General features: G+C 37.7%; 1 protein-coding gene across 1 annotated transcript in view; it reads left to right on the top strand.

Annotated features, from left to right (window-relative positions):
• pic (DNA damage-binding protein pic) overlaps positions 1-13209 on the top strand; it is a 359026-nt gene that overhangs the window by 189202 nt on the left and 156615 nt on the right. Inside the window, exon 14 of the mRNA XM_090394454.1 lies at positions 86-270. Coding sequence (XP_090250580.1) covers positions 86-270 — 185 coding nt within the window. The remainder of the gene's footprint in view (positions 1-85; positions 271-13209) is intronic.

Genomic DNA, 13209 nt, shown 5'->3' with positions numbered 1-13209 from the left:
ATTAACAATTATAAATTTTTTATGTATAATTGTTAACATATTTTTCTTTTCCCAAGAAAAGTGGCTGTTTCTTTTTTCTCTTCAGGTTACTTTAGGAACCCAACCAACAGTGCTGAAAACATTTCGGTCTCTGGCCACTACTAATGTTTTTGCTTGTTCTGATCGCCCTACTGTGATTTATTCAAGTAATCATAAATTGGTATTCTCTAATGTCAACCTCAAGGAAGTCAACCATATGTGTCCTCTCAATTCAGAAGGATATCCAGACAGGTATGCATTTTAAATGATGCAATAAATTAATGATACTTGTGACAGGAGCGCGCACACTGTGTGTGTGTGTGTGTGTGTGTGTGTGTGTGTGTGTGTGTGTGTGTGTGTGTGTGTGTGTAAATAAGAGTTTATAAGGCATTAAACTAGAATATGGTATAAGATATTAATAATTACCTAATCAAAAAACAGATTTCATTCTAATTACATAATACTTCTTCAGGTGTAAAGCAAAAATTAGCAAAGAAAACAGTCAAAGATTAACAATGTAACAACCACTATATAGAAATACAAGAATCTGATGATTTTAAAAAATATTTCTAATTATGCATTCAATTCTTCTTCACATTGTTCATGCTTACACATGTTTATATGTTTGGCTAGCTGTTGCTAGGATGTGTTCTAGAAAGTTAATACTGTTGTTTATATTTAGCTGTTTTGTATCTAGTGCCATTTCTAAGGATTCCCAAATTGTTCTCTTGGTTCTGTTACAGCAACAGCATCATTTGTCCTTGGTATTCAGTATCTGTGACTAGGATGTGTTCTAGAAAGTTAATACTAGGGTTTATATTTAGGTGGTTTGGATCTAGTGCCATTTCTAAGGATTCACAAATTGTTCTGTTACAGCAACAGCATCATTTGTCCTTGGTTTATTCAGTATCTGTGATGTTCTTCAATACATTGCTCGATGGATTTTTTGGTCTATTGAGTGTATATTATGATGTCCTGCATTCGCACCATAGGTAGTTATGGATAAAATGTAAAGCATAATATATATATATATATATATATATATATATATATATATATATATATATATATTATGCTTAAAAAAAATTAAAAAAAAAATATATATATATATATATATTTTTTTTTTTTTTTAAATCATAATCTTACTGACTAGGAACACCAAGATAAGGTAAGATAAAAACTAATTAAAACACAACTAATTTTGTCGGAATGCCGACTTCTTCAGGTGTACAAATTATCACAAACTGGAAAATAGCAAGATAAAACATGGACTTCTCATAAAAAAGTTAGGAATAACAACAGTCAAATTTGAACTAGCATCCGCGTGGCAGGACCAGCATGAGGAGTTAGTGAGTGGGAACTATCGCGAAAGCGCCAGAACTGAATTACTGCGCTGTGTGAGTCAGGTAAGCTATAACTTAAATTGCTGTTCATGTGTGAGGGGTCCAGAACTATTTCTTTTGATTCTAAGATATGTCTTTCTAGTTCGTCAGTGCATTTATGGATATTAAAAGTAAGATTCCAATCTATCTGGTGTTGACGCTCTTCTAAATTAGAGTTGGCAGAGAAAAGGACATGACTGGAGAGGGCACTTGCACAGGTTCTGTTGTAAGAGATATCACGTTGATGCTCTTTGAGACGTAGTGAGACCGACTTATCGGTTTGCCCATAATATGGTTTTCCGCAACTGCAGATGATTTTATAAACTCCTGGGAACTGAAGTTGGTTATGTTTGGCTTCGGTTGACTTAGGAAAGAACGACGTTTTGGTAGGGTAGTGAAGTAAGTTCTAATGTTAAATTTCTTCATAATTTTCGCCAATTTTGGTGATAGAGAACTTACGTACGGTAATTGAATGTATGCAATAGGATTGGAGTTATCTTCTTGCCGAGTTGACATATGTGGGTCTAGACGGTTTGCAATGCTTTGAGGTGGGCATCCGTTCTTCAGGAAGGTGCTTTTGAGGTGGTTAAGTTCTATTTGAAGATCTTCTGAAATTATAGATCTCGCTCGATTGGCCAGAGTGGAAATAATACCGAGTTTCTGCAGAAGGAAGTGATGAGAGGAGGCATGTAAGTATCTATCTGTGTGAGTTGTTTTCAAAAATTTGAGACAATCGGGCATCCTAGTGACCTTTAAATCAAAAAAGGTGAGGACGGCGTTCACCTCGAGTTCCGAAGTGAATTTGATGTTATAGTGGCGATTGTTCAAATGATTTAAGAAGGTTCGTAAATTCTCTTGACTATATTCCCAGATGAGGACGATATCGAAAATTTGAGACAATCAGGCATCCTAGTGACCTTTAAATCTAAAAAGGCGAGGATGCCGTTCACCTCAAGTTCTGATGTGAATTTGATGTTATGGTGGCAATTGTTCAAATGATTTAATAAGGTTTGTAAATTCTCTTGACTATATTCCCAGATGAAGATGATATCATCATTGTATCACAGCCACAGTTTGGGTTTTAATGTAGTGCTTGAAATATCTCTTTCTTCAAAGTCATCGAGAAATATGTTGGCTAACACTGGAGATCATGGGCTGCCCATACCTAAGCCGCTGATTTGTTTATAGATTTTTCCTTCAAATGAGAAATAGCCAGAGTTTACGCAATGCATTAATAGGGCAAAAACTTTTTTTGAGACTTTGGTTTTTTAGTAGATTGAGGATTTCTTCTGTGGGAACATTTGTAAAGAGAGAGACAATATCAAAATTAACCATCCTGTCAGATTCCTTGAGTTGTAAATTTTTTACCTTAGATATAAAATCTTCAGAGTTTTTGATATATGAGGAAGAATTGCCAACGAGATGTTTTAAGGAAGAGGCAAGGTATTTGGACAGGTTGTAAGTAGGTGAGTCAATGTGCCTGCAACTCTTGGTCTTAAAGGTGCGTTTGCTTTGTGAATCTTCGGAAGGCTGTACAAACGGGGAATTAGGGGATGAAGAGAACAGAGAGATAGCCTGGTGTGTCTTGGAAGTTCCGAAGTTGATTTGAGAAGGTTGTTGGTTCGGTTATGAAGTTCCCTCGTGGGGTCACTTTGTAAAAGGAAGTAAGTATCAGGTATTAATAAGTCATTGATCTTGGAACGATAATCAGATCTGTCTAGGAAGACTGTTGCATTACCTTTGTCTGCTGGCAGGACAATAATGTCGTCGTTATTACGAAGATGGTGGATAGCTTTTCTTTCAGCATGAGATAAATTATCTGCAGGCCGAGTACTGTTGTTTATTGTAAAAATAACTTCAATTCTGAGTAGGTTCGGTACTTGTTTTGGGAGAAAATGCCTTTTCTACTTTGGTTAGAAAGAAATTTCTAACCAAAGTAGAAATGCCTTTTCTACTTTGGAATATAGCTAGGAGATGGGACGAAGTTGAGCCCTTTAGACAGTATGCTTATTTCTGCTGAAGAAAAGGTTTGTGAGGATTTGTTTATGACAACAAACAGTTTTTAGATCTTGTAAACCAATTTGGTTTACAAGACCTATGGACGAGTTTGTTCCTGTTTAAGGTGATTAAATTTTCTAATGAGAGACAATTTATTGATGTGTTAGGATCTAGAAGCACGGTGTGAGCTGATATTTTTAACCTCATTCCAAGATGTGTTGTCTAAAGATGAAATCAAGCTATTTTCTAATGCGTCTTTTTTTTGAGAATGCTGAAGCTAAAATATATTTAATGTCCCCCAATCCTTTCATTTAACAGTTCAAGTTTTGCTTTTAGGTAAATATTATGTGCAGGTTTTGTGCGAATAGATTCCTTAAATTGTAAAAACTTGGGAGTGATAGAGTGGAACTTGCATCTTTTCAAGAAGACTAACCTGTTTATAAAAAGTCCAATCTTTTCTAGAATCTTCTGATACTCCTTAATGCGTTGTAGAGTAACCTTGTCAGAAGGTAAATAGATATTGTAAGTGGTATTTATTCAGATTGTAGACATTTTAAGTCATAATTTTACTGACTAGGAACACCAAGATAAGATAAAAACTTTAATTAAAACACACTAGTTTCGTCAGAATGCTGACTTCTTCAGGTGTACAAATTATCACAAACTGGAAAATAGCAAGATAAAACATGCACTCTCATATTTGAAATGTCTACAATCCGAGTAAATACCATTTATAATATTTATTTACCTTCTGATGAGGTTACTCTACAACGCATTAAGGAGTATCAGAAGATTCTGGAAAAGATTGGACTTTTTATAAACAGGTTAGTCTTCTTGAAAAAATGCAAGTTCACTCTGTCATTCCTAAGTTTTTACAATTTAAAGAATCTATTCGCACAAAACATGCACATAATATTTACCTAAAAGCAAAACTTGAACTGTTAGATGAAAGGATTGCGGGCACTAAATATATTTTAGCTTCAGCGTTCTCTAAAAAAGGTGCATTAGAAAATAGCCTGATTTCATCTTTATACAACACATCTTGGAATGAGGTTAAAAATAACAGCTCACACTATGCTTCTAGATCCCAACACATCAATAAATTGTCTCTTGTTAGGAAATTTAATCACCTTAAACAGGAAGTCCATCTTCAATTGGTTTACAAGACCTAAAAAATGTTGTCATAAACAAATCCTCACAAACTCTTCCTTTAGCAGAAATAAGCATCCTGTCTAAAGGGCTCAACTTTGTCCCATCTCCTACCTATATTCCAAAGGAACTCTTTCCAACCAAAGTAGAAAAGGCATCTCCCAAAACAAGTAGCGAACCTACTCAGAATCTAAGCTATTTTTACAATAAACAACAGTCGTCAGCCTGCAGATAATTTATCTCGTGCTGAAAGAAAAGATATCCACCATCTTCGTAATAACAATGCCATTATTATCCTGCCAGCAGACAAAGGTAATGCAACAGTCTTCCTAGATAGATCTGATTATCGTTCCAAGATCAACGACTTATTAATACCTGATACTTACTCCCTTTTACAAAGTGACCCCACGAGGGAACTTCATAACCGAACCAACAACCTTCTCAAATCAACTTTGGAACTTCCAAGACACACCAGGCTATCTCTCCGTTCTCTTCATCCCCTAATTCCCCGTTTGTACGGCCTTCTGAAGATTCACAAAGGAGACACACCTTTAACACCGAGAATTGCAGGCATTTACTCACCTACTTACAGCCTGTCCAAATACCTTGCCTCTTCCTTAAAACATCTCACTGGTAATTCTTTCTCATATATCAAAAACTCTGAAGATTTTTTATCTATGATAAAAAATTTACAACTCAAGGAATCTGAGAAAATGGTTTGTTTTGATATTGTCTCTCTCTTTACAAATGTTCCAAAAGAAGAAGTCCTAAATCTACTTATTATTTATTTATTTATGCTTATGGTTACATGAAAACTGGTAAGTGAAAAGTACAATCACAATTTCCAGAAACAAATGATGAAAATCTTAACATATAAAAGTTCATTACATAAAAGGCACAACCTGCTTTCTAAGTCTTTCCTTTTTTTAAAAAAAATATAAAGCAAAAGTAACTTGTCATAATTAAACCAGGGACAATTATCGTCCTGCTGCACCAAGTATGACAAGGCTGCATGTTCTCACAACACTTCACAACATAAAAGTAGCTGTATCCGAGATTTAAGTAGAGAGCAGTTGTGTCTTGTGTGAGAAAACTTTATCGATTAGAGGAGGCCCATTTCACACTGTATCATCATCTTCTAACATGAGGAAGAGTTCTGCTGACTATGAGAGTAACTATGAGAATAATGTCTTTGTGGTGAGACGGGACCATGATCTTCTGTTTTCTCCATAACCACCGCCACCATCATACCAACTACAGGTCAAGGTCCAGGCTGGAAAGCCAATTCAAGGGCTCATCCATCACCTTGTGGATGTCTTGTAGGCCACCACCATGAAATTGGTGCCTTGGGCAGTCGTACACAATATGAGTAATCGTCTGAGCCACAGGAGAATAATCACAATAAGGGTGATCTGATAGCCCCATTTATGTAGAAGATAGCCACATCTGTCCTGACTAGTTCTGATCCTGTTTATGGATGACCAAATCTTCCTAGGAAGATCAAAGCCAGGCTGCAGAGCACAGGGATCTTCTACCAGGAAGCCATTTGTTGGGAGATTGTTGGACCAGTATTCTCTCCATATGTCAGATATTGATGGCAGCATAGCTGAAGAGAGTTCGTCCATGAACCAGAGAGACTTTCTAGATTTGAGGCAAAGACTAGGTGGGTTTATGAGAGTCTGGTGTAGGGATAGGAGTGGGTTGCTCATTGCTTTATTAAATTTCTTAATCCAGGCTTGTCTTCTCTGTATGTGTGGTGGAGCAATGTTGGATAGAACAGGCAGCCAGGAGAGAGGGATGCTTCTCACTGTCCCACTAATTGTGTGCATGGTAGAGTTCAGCTGGGTGTCTATAATATTAGTGTGTGTGTGTGTGTGTACTTCTTTCCCAGACAGGGGCACAATATTCTGCTGCAGAGAATGTTAGGGCTAGTGCAGACGACCATAGGACTTCTGCACCACAACCCCAGGTTGTTCCAGCAAGCCTTGAAATTATGTTATTTCTGGTTTTAATTTTATTGGACAAGTTGATGATGTGCCTTTTATAGGTTAGGCTTCTGTCCAGGCTCACTCCAAGGTATTTTGGGTGAGGCTCATGTTCTACCATTTTTCCACAGAAGGAAAGGTTGAGTTGTCGATTCGCCTCTGCATTGTACAGGTGAAATACTGAGGACACTGTTTTCATTGGATTTAGCTTCAAGTACCTTTGCTTGAAGTACTCTTCCAGGGTGTTCAGGTCTGTATTCTAGGTTGGTAAAGGAGGTGGATTGACGTAAGATCGCTAGGTCATCGGCATACATGTACTCGCTTGATCTGGTATGAGGTAGATCATACATATAGATGTTAAAAAGTATAGGGGATAACACAGAGCCCTGAGGAAGACCGTTGTGAAGGAATCTGGGCCTGCTCTTTTTTCTGCCAATATGAACCCGGATCTTTCTGTTGGAGAGAATAGATTCAAAAAGTTGTAGAGTTTTTTTACATTTTATAATATTTCCTAGTTTTAAGAGGAGGCCCCTGATCCAGACAGTGTCATAAGCAGATGTTAGGTCAATGCAAGTGGCTCCAGATTTAAGTTTCTTCTGGAAGCCTGCTTCAATTTGAGTTATCAGAGCCAGGACCTGATCACAGCAACTTCTTCCTGGCCTGAAGCCAGCTTGTTCAGTCAGGAGTACTGTTTCGATGAGTGGTGAAATTCTTTTAAGGGGAATTCTTTCAAAGAGCTTAAAGGTGGTGCAAAGCAAGGAGATAGGTCGTAGGTTTTGCACTTCATTTGGATCTTTCCCTGGTTTGGGCATGCCAATTATTTTGGCTTCCCGCCACAGCTTTGGTAATTTGCCAGACATGATAATTTCTGAGAAAAGGGCAGCCAGCCATGTTTGGCCATGTTGACCAAGATGTTTTAGGAATTCAGGGAGTATACCATCCACTCCTGCAGCTTTGCCATTCTTGGTAAATTTTAAGGTTATTTGTACCTCTTCCTGAGATATTGGGTTCAGGAAGCTCAGGTTCCTCTTCAGGATTTGTCTGATGGAAGCTTGTACAGCAATTTTCCTGGTAGAGCTGGGATGAATCTTGGAGGTTTTCAATCAATGGTTAGGCAATTAATCAGGAGTTATCTCTGTTGTTTTGTGTCGTTGGCTCTACTCCACCTAATTTTCTCAAAAGTGACCAGCTTCTCCGACTAGATGTGACGAAATCGAGTTCATTGATGGTTGAGCTCCATCTTTCCTTTCTGTTTTTATCCAGGGTTAATATGAGCTCCTTAGCAATGGCTGGATCTTCAGTTTCCTCATATTTGGCTAGGAGTTCCTCACTTTCTCTACTCCAACATGGGATATATATTGTTTTCTGTAGCCTGTAGGGATAGTGGCTTTTGCTGCAGATTTGAGTAGTTTAACAAATCTAGGATAGCAGTTAGGAGTGGGTGGAATTGCTCTAATGGTTTGTTCAATTTGTTTCTGAAATGCAGACCAGTTGGACTTGCGGAGATTCCATCTAATGATTGGTGTTCCGCTGATGACTGGGATTGATGTTTCTATCTCTATTAATGTAGGACGATGTTGACTATTAAGGAATCTGTTAAGGATGGTTCTGGTTGATCGAAGAGGGTGTTTTTCGGAGTCTTTAGTGACTATGCACAGATCTGGAGTGTAGGTTCTGTTCCATTTGGCTGAGTAAAGAGTGCCGTCCTGCTTGGCATCATAATTCAAATACAAATTATATGTATCCATTCAGCTTGCTAGATTATTACCATCCCGGTTGTTAGAGGAATAGCCCCACACGGTGTGATGGGAATTGAAGTCACCAACATAGATAGCAGGGTGAGGAGGAGGAGGAGGTCGGTCCATCTGATCAGGCCAGGATTGCAATGGAGGTTTGTAGACATTATTAATGCCTATGGAGTATTCTGTATCAGGAACACTTTGTTTTATATATCCTTGAGACCAGGCCGGATATAGGTTGCTAGGCCATGCTTGAGGTGGCAGTTATAAGACACGAGAATGAGTTCTGGGATCTTTAGTCTTCTGAGGGCGGTGTCAGGCACATGGGTTTCCTGGAGAGTCAAGGCATCACTTGCTTTATCTTTGGCTATTTTGCCAATGGCTTTGGATTTAGATATCCCTTCTATGTTTAGGGAACATATCTTGAGGTAGTGTTGATTAGTGGATCGTAACATATTTTTCGAAGCTTGCCCTCTGCCTAAACAAGCTACGCAGTCTTTGTTTTTCCGGGCGACAATCGAGCCGGCATGGAAGTTTTTAAATTTTGTATTCATCAAAATTGTAAATAGTCCAAGAGGCTTGGAAACCTTTGGACGCCTTGTTTGAGACATTAGCTTCATGTTGCCTGTGATTCATCTTTGGAGCTTCTTTTTTTTCTGAAGCACCAACAATGTACCACAAGGCAACACTACTGGTGGTGGGGGGGGGGGGGGGCACAGGAAAGCTGTCTCAACCCCCCCCCCCCCCCCCCCCCAATCTGCTAAAAACCAAAGTCTCAAAAAATTTTTTTTGCTCTATTAATGCATTGCATAAACTCCGGCTATTTCTCATTTGAAGGAAAAATCTGTAAACAAACCAGCGGCTTAGCTATGGGCAACCCATTATCTCCAGTGTTAGCCAACATATTTCTTGAAGACTTTGAAGAAAGAGATATTTGAAGTGCTATATTAAAACCCAAACTGTGGCTGCAGTAGAGAATTTACAAACCGTCTTAGATCGTTTGAACAATCGCCACCATAAACATCAAATTCACATAGGAACTCGAGGTGAACGGCATCCTCGCCTTTTTTTAGATTTAAAGGTCACTAGGATGCCTGATTGTCTCAAATTTTCGCTTTTTCAAAAAACAACTCTCACAGATAGAAACTTACATGCCTCTTCTCATCACTTCCCTCTGCAGAAACTCTGTATTATTTCCAATCTGACCCATTGAATGAAATCTCTAATTTCAGAAGAAGATCTTCAAATAGAACTTAAGCACCTACCAAAACTTCGTTCTTTCCTAAGTCAACCAAAGCCAAAACATAACCAACTTCAGTTCCCAGGTGTTTATAAAATCTTCTTCAGTTGTGGAAAACCATATTATGGGCAAACCGATAAGTCGGTCTCACTACGTCTCAAAGAGCATCAACGTGATATCTCTTACAACAGAACCCGTGCAAGTGCCCTCTCCAGTCATGTCCTTTTCTCTGCCAACTCTAATTTAGAAGAGCATCAAACCAGATAGACTGGAATCTTACTACTAATATCCATAAATGCACTGACGAACTAGAAAGACACATCTTAGAATCAAAAGAAATAGTTCTGGAAGTACACAGAATTTACCACAAAGCTAAATTAGAATTCCTTTCTGAAGGATCTTAGATACTAAATTTAGTTTAGCATCCTTGTTTACCAAAAAATCTTTACTAGAAAGTAGATTAGAAATCTCCCTTGACAATGTCTCCTGGATCAAACACTAAAGAGATTAGCAACCTTTTGGCAAATAAAGCACAAAATATTAACAAATCAAAATTTATTTGAAAGTTTGATTCTCTTAAACATCTTCAGGAACAATCCTCTTTTACCAATCATTCTCTCAGTCTTAACAAAGTGGTTATTAATAAATCTTCCCATAACCTCACAGCCACAGAAGAAAATGTCTTTTCTAGAGGCCTCAATTTTGTTCTTTCTCCCAGATCCATTCCAAAAGAATTCCTTCTCACGAAAATCGAAAAGGCTGCCTCTCTACTTCCAACCCAAGATGCGAATTTACTTCTCATGGAATCCAATTTTGCAATTAATATTGCCAACCCTTCCTGACACCATTCTCCCTTGTGAACGACAAGCCCTAAAACAACTTAAAAACAATCAAGACATCATAATTCTCACAGCTGACAAAAGAAATGCTACAGTTATTCTTAAAAAAACGGACTACCAGCACAAAATCTTTGGAGTTATTAGACTTGGACACGCTCAGCTTGATAGACCCCCCCCCCACTAGGAAGCTTCACAACTGTACTAATAATCTTCTGACAACTACTACAGACTTACCAAGAAATATATGCCTTTCTCTCCTCTCACTTCATCCACTTATTCCCTGTCTGTATGGTCTTCCGAAGAAACACAAGGAAAACACTCCTTTAATCTTTACCTCCATACAACTTGTAGAAGTATCTCGCTTCTTTGTTGAAATGCCTCACAGGTAAATCTTCTTCTTTCATTAAAAATTCAGCAGTCTTTGTTTCCAAGATGAAAGACGTTAAACTCAACAACTCTGATATTATAGCCAGTTTCGATGTTGTATCTCTCTTTACTAATGTACCCACCCAAGATGTTCTCACTCTGTTAAGAAACAAGGTTTCAAAAAAGATCTTCACATTAGTATCTCACTTTGTTAATTAGGGCTATTTTAAATTTGAAAGCATGATTTACAAACAAAATACCAGTGCTGGTGAACATCTTTCTTGAAGATTTCAAAGAAAAGGTTATTTCTTCTGCTTCGTTGAAACCAGAGATATGGCCATGTTATATAGATGATGCTTTCCTGATCTGGGAACATGACAGAGACAACCTTCAAATATTTCTTAATCACCTAAACACCATACATCCAATTCACATCAGAGTTAGAAGTGGACAGTTCCCTTCCTTTTTTGGATATTAAATTAACCAGCATATCTGAAAAAATAGTCTGCATGGTTAGCCTAGTGGCTGTGCACGTCACAACCATATGCCTGGGGAAGGAGAGGTTTGATTCCCATTGGTGACAAGGAGCTGAAGGATCTTCCTCAGCCGTAGCCAAGTTAGCCGGTCTTGTGCATGGACAGTAGGGTTTTCTCCAGTTTATCCTGGGGTTTTTCATCCCACAAAGCAGGCAAACCATCCTTGAAAACTAAATATATGGACATAGGATGCACCAGGGCGTAGGGCTGACCATTATCCTATGAAAAGTTTGAGGTCCGATGATTAACTAACCCTCGACACCGCAAAGTAAAAGAGGGATATGGAAGATGAGATAAGATCTGAAAAAATTGAATTCGCAATCTTTAGAAAACCTATGCATACTGACAGGTACCTACATGTGGACTCTCACCACTATCCCCCACAGAAATTTGGTATCATCTCTATTCTTGCCCATCGGCGAGATGCTTGTTATTAGATGAACAAAAACTTAAAAATGAACTAAAACACCTCCAAAGTATCTTAAAAAAAATGGATACTCTGAGAAAAATATAAACAGACTTCTTTTTCACCGTCGCCACCAACCAACAAATGAGGATACAACTAATTTCAAAGCCTACATCTCCTTACCTTATATTAGTTCTCTCTCCCCAAAACTGGCAAAAAAAAAAAAAAAAAAAAAGAAAGAAAGAAATACAATATCAAGACCTTTTTCACTACTTTATCCAAGCTCCGGTCTATTTTAAGCCATCTGAAAGAGAAACACCTCAATCTTCAGTTTCCTGGTGTCTACAAAATTGTTTGTGATTGCACTAAATCATATTATGGTCAGACTGAAAAATCAATCTTCTCCACTTAGAAGAACACCAGAGAGACATTTCTTACAACAGAATTCAGGCCAATGCCTTGTCAAGCCATATATTGTTTTCTGCAAACACCAATGTTGAAATCCTTCAACATCAAATAGACTGGAATTTAACAACCAACATTCACAAATGTTACGACCAACTCGAGAGACGAATACTGGAATCGAAAGAAATAGTTCTTGACGCCTCCCACATGAATAGTAAACTAAGTTACAGTTTGCCAGACTCACAGTTCTGCCATTCAATACTGGTGCACATGCGAATTCACACGCACACATGTGCGTGCCGTTTCAACTAGAACTCAATCTCCAAGTTAAACTTTTATAACAGTTAATTGTCATGTTCCATTATATTGGAAATGCAATGCTTTTATGGTCTTTCCATTTTACATATTTTTATGCTGTGACACGTGACAAAGTCGGCTTTCTGACGAAACTAGTCGTGTCTATTAAAGTTCTGATTTTAAATCTTCGGCATTTAGTCATTAACATTTAACAAATATGATAACAAACCGAGTAAACCAGCAGACGCAAACTTGACTTATTTGTCTGTTTGCTTACTTGGAAAATGGAGTAAAACCAGGTTTAAAATAGCTTGGTATCTTTAACATTTATTATACCCAAGGTAAAATACTTTCTACATATATATATATATATATATATATATATATATATATATATATATATATATATACATGCTGGTGTCCAAAACCTAGGACAGACACTATTTCTGAATATTACAACTGCAAATCCATATGAATCAGCTTGTGGGATTGTATAACTGGATTTTTGAGTAAAAAGAAGATACCCATTCAAATTTTTGAATCGCATGCAAAGGAGTCGAATAGTACTCAACAAGATAAAAAGCTGCACTAAGCAAATTGTGTTTGAAGGAAGCTCTTTCATGAAGGAATGAAGTTGCAAACTTGAATGTCTTGTAATATCTCAAAGACATCATCTTGATGATTTTACGCAGGGAAGAATTATTGGAAAGCTTGAAGAAAGCTTCAGAATTACTGATATTGCCAGAGAGTTTGGAATCTCACATAGCATTTTATCCAGGCTCTGGAAGCACTTCAGACCAATGGAATGTCTTCCAGACATTTGCTAGGAGGTTGGTGTTATTCAACCAT

The sequence above is a fragment of the Typopeltis vanoorti genome, chromosome 6 (assembly GCF_054136105.1).
Source record: "Typopeltis vanoorti isolate ZY-2024b chromosome 6, IOZ_Tvanoo_1.0, whole genome shotgun sequence".
Classification (NCBI taxonomy): Eukaryota; Metazoa; Arthropoda; class Arachnida; order Uropygi; family Thelyphonidae; genus Typopeltis; species Typopeltis vanoorti.
The sequence above is the reverse complement of the archived record's forward strand: the minus strand, read 5'-3'. Positions and strand labels throughout refer to the sequence as shown.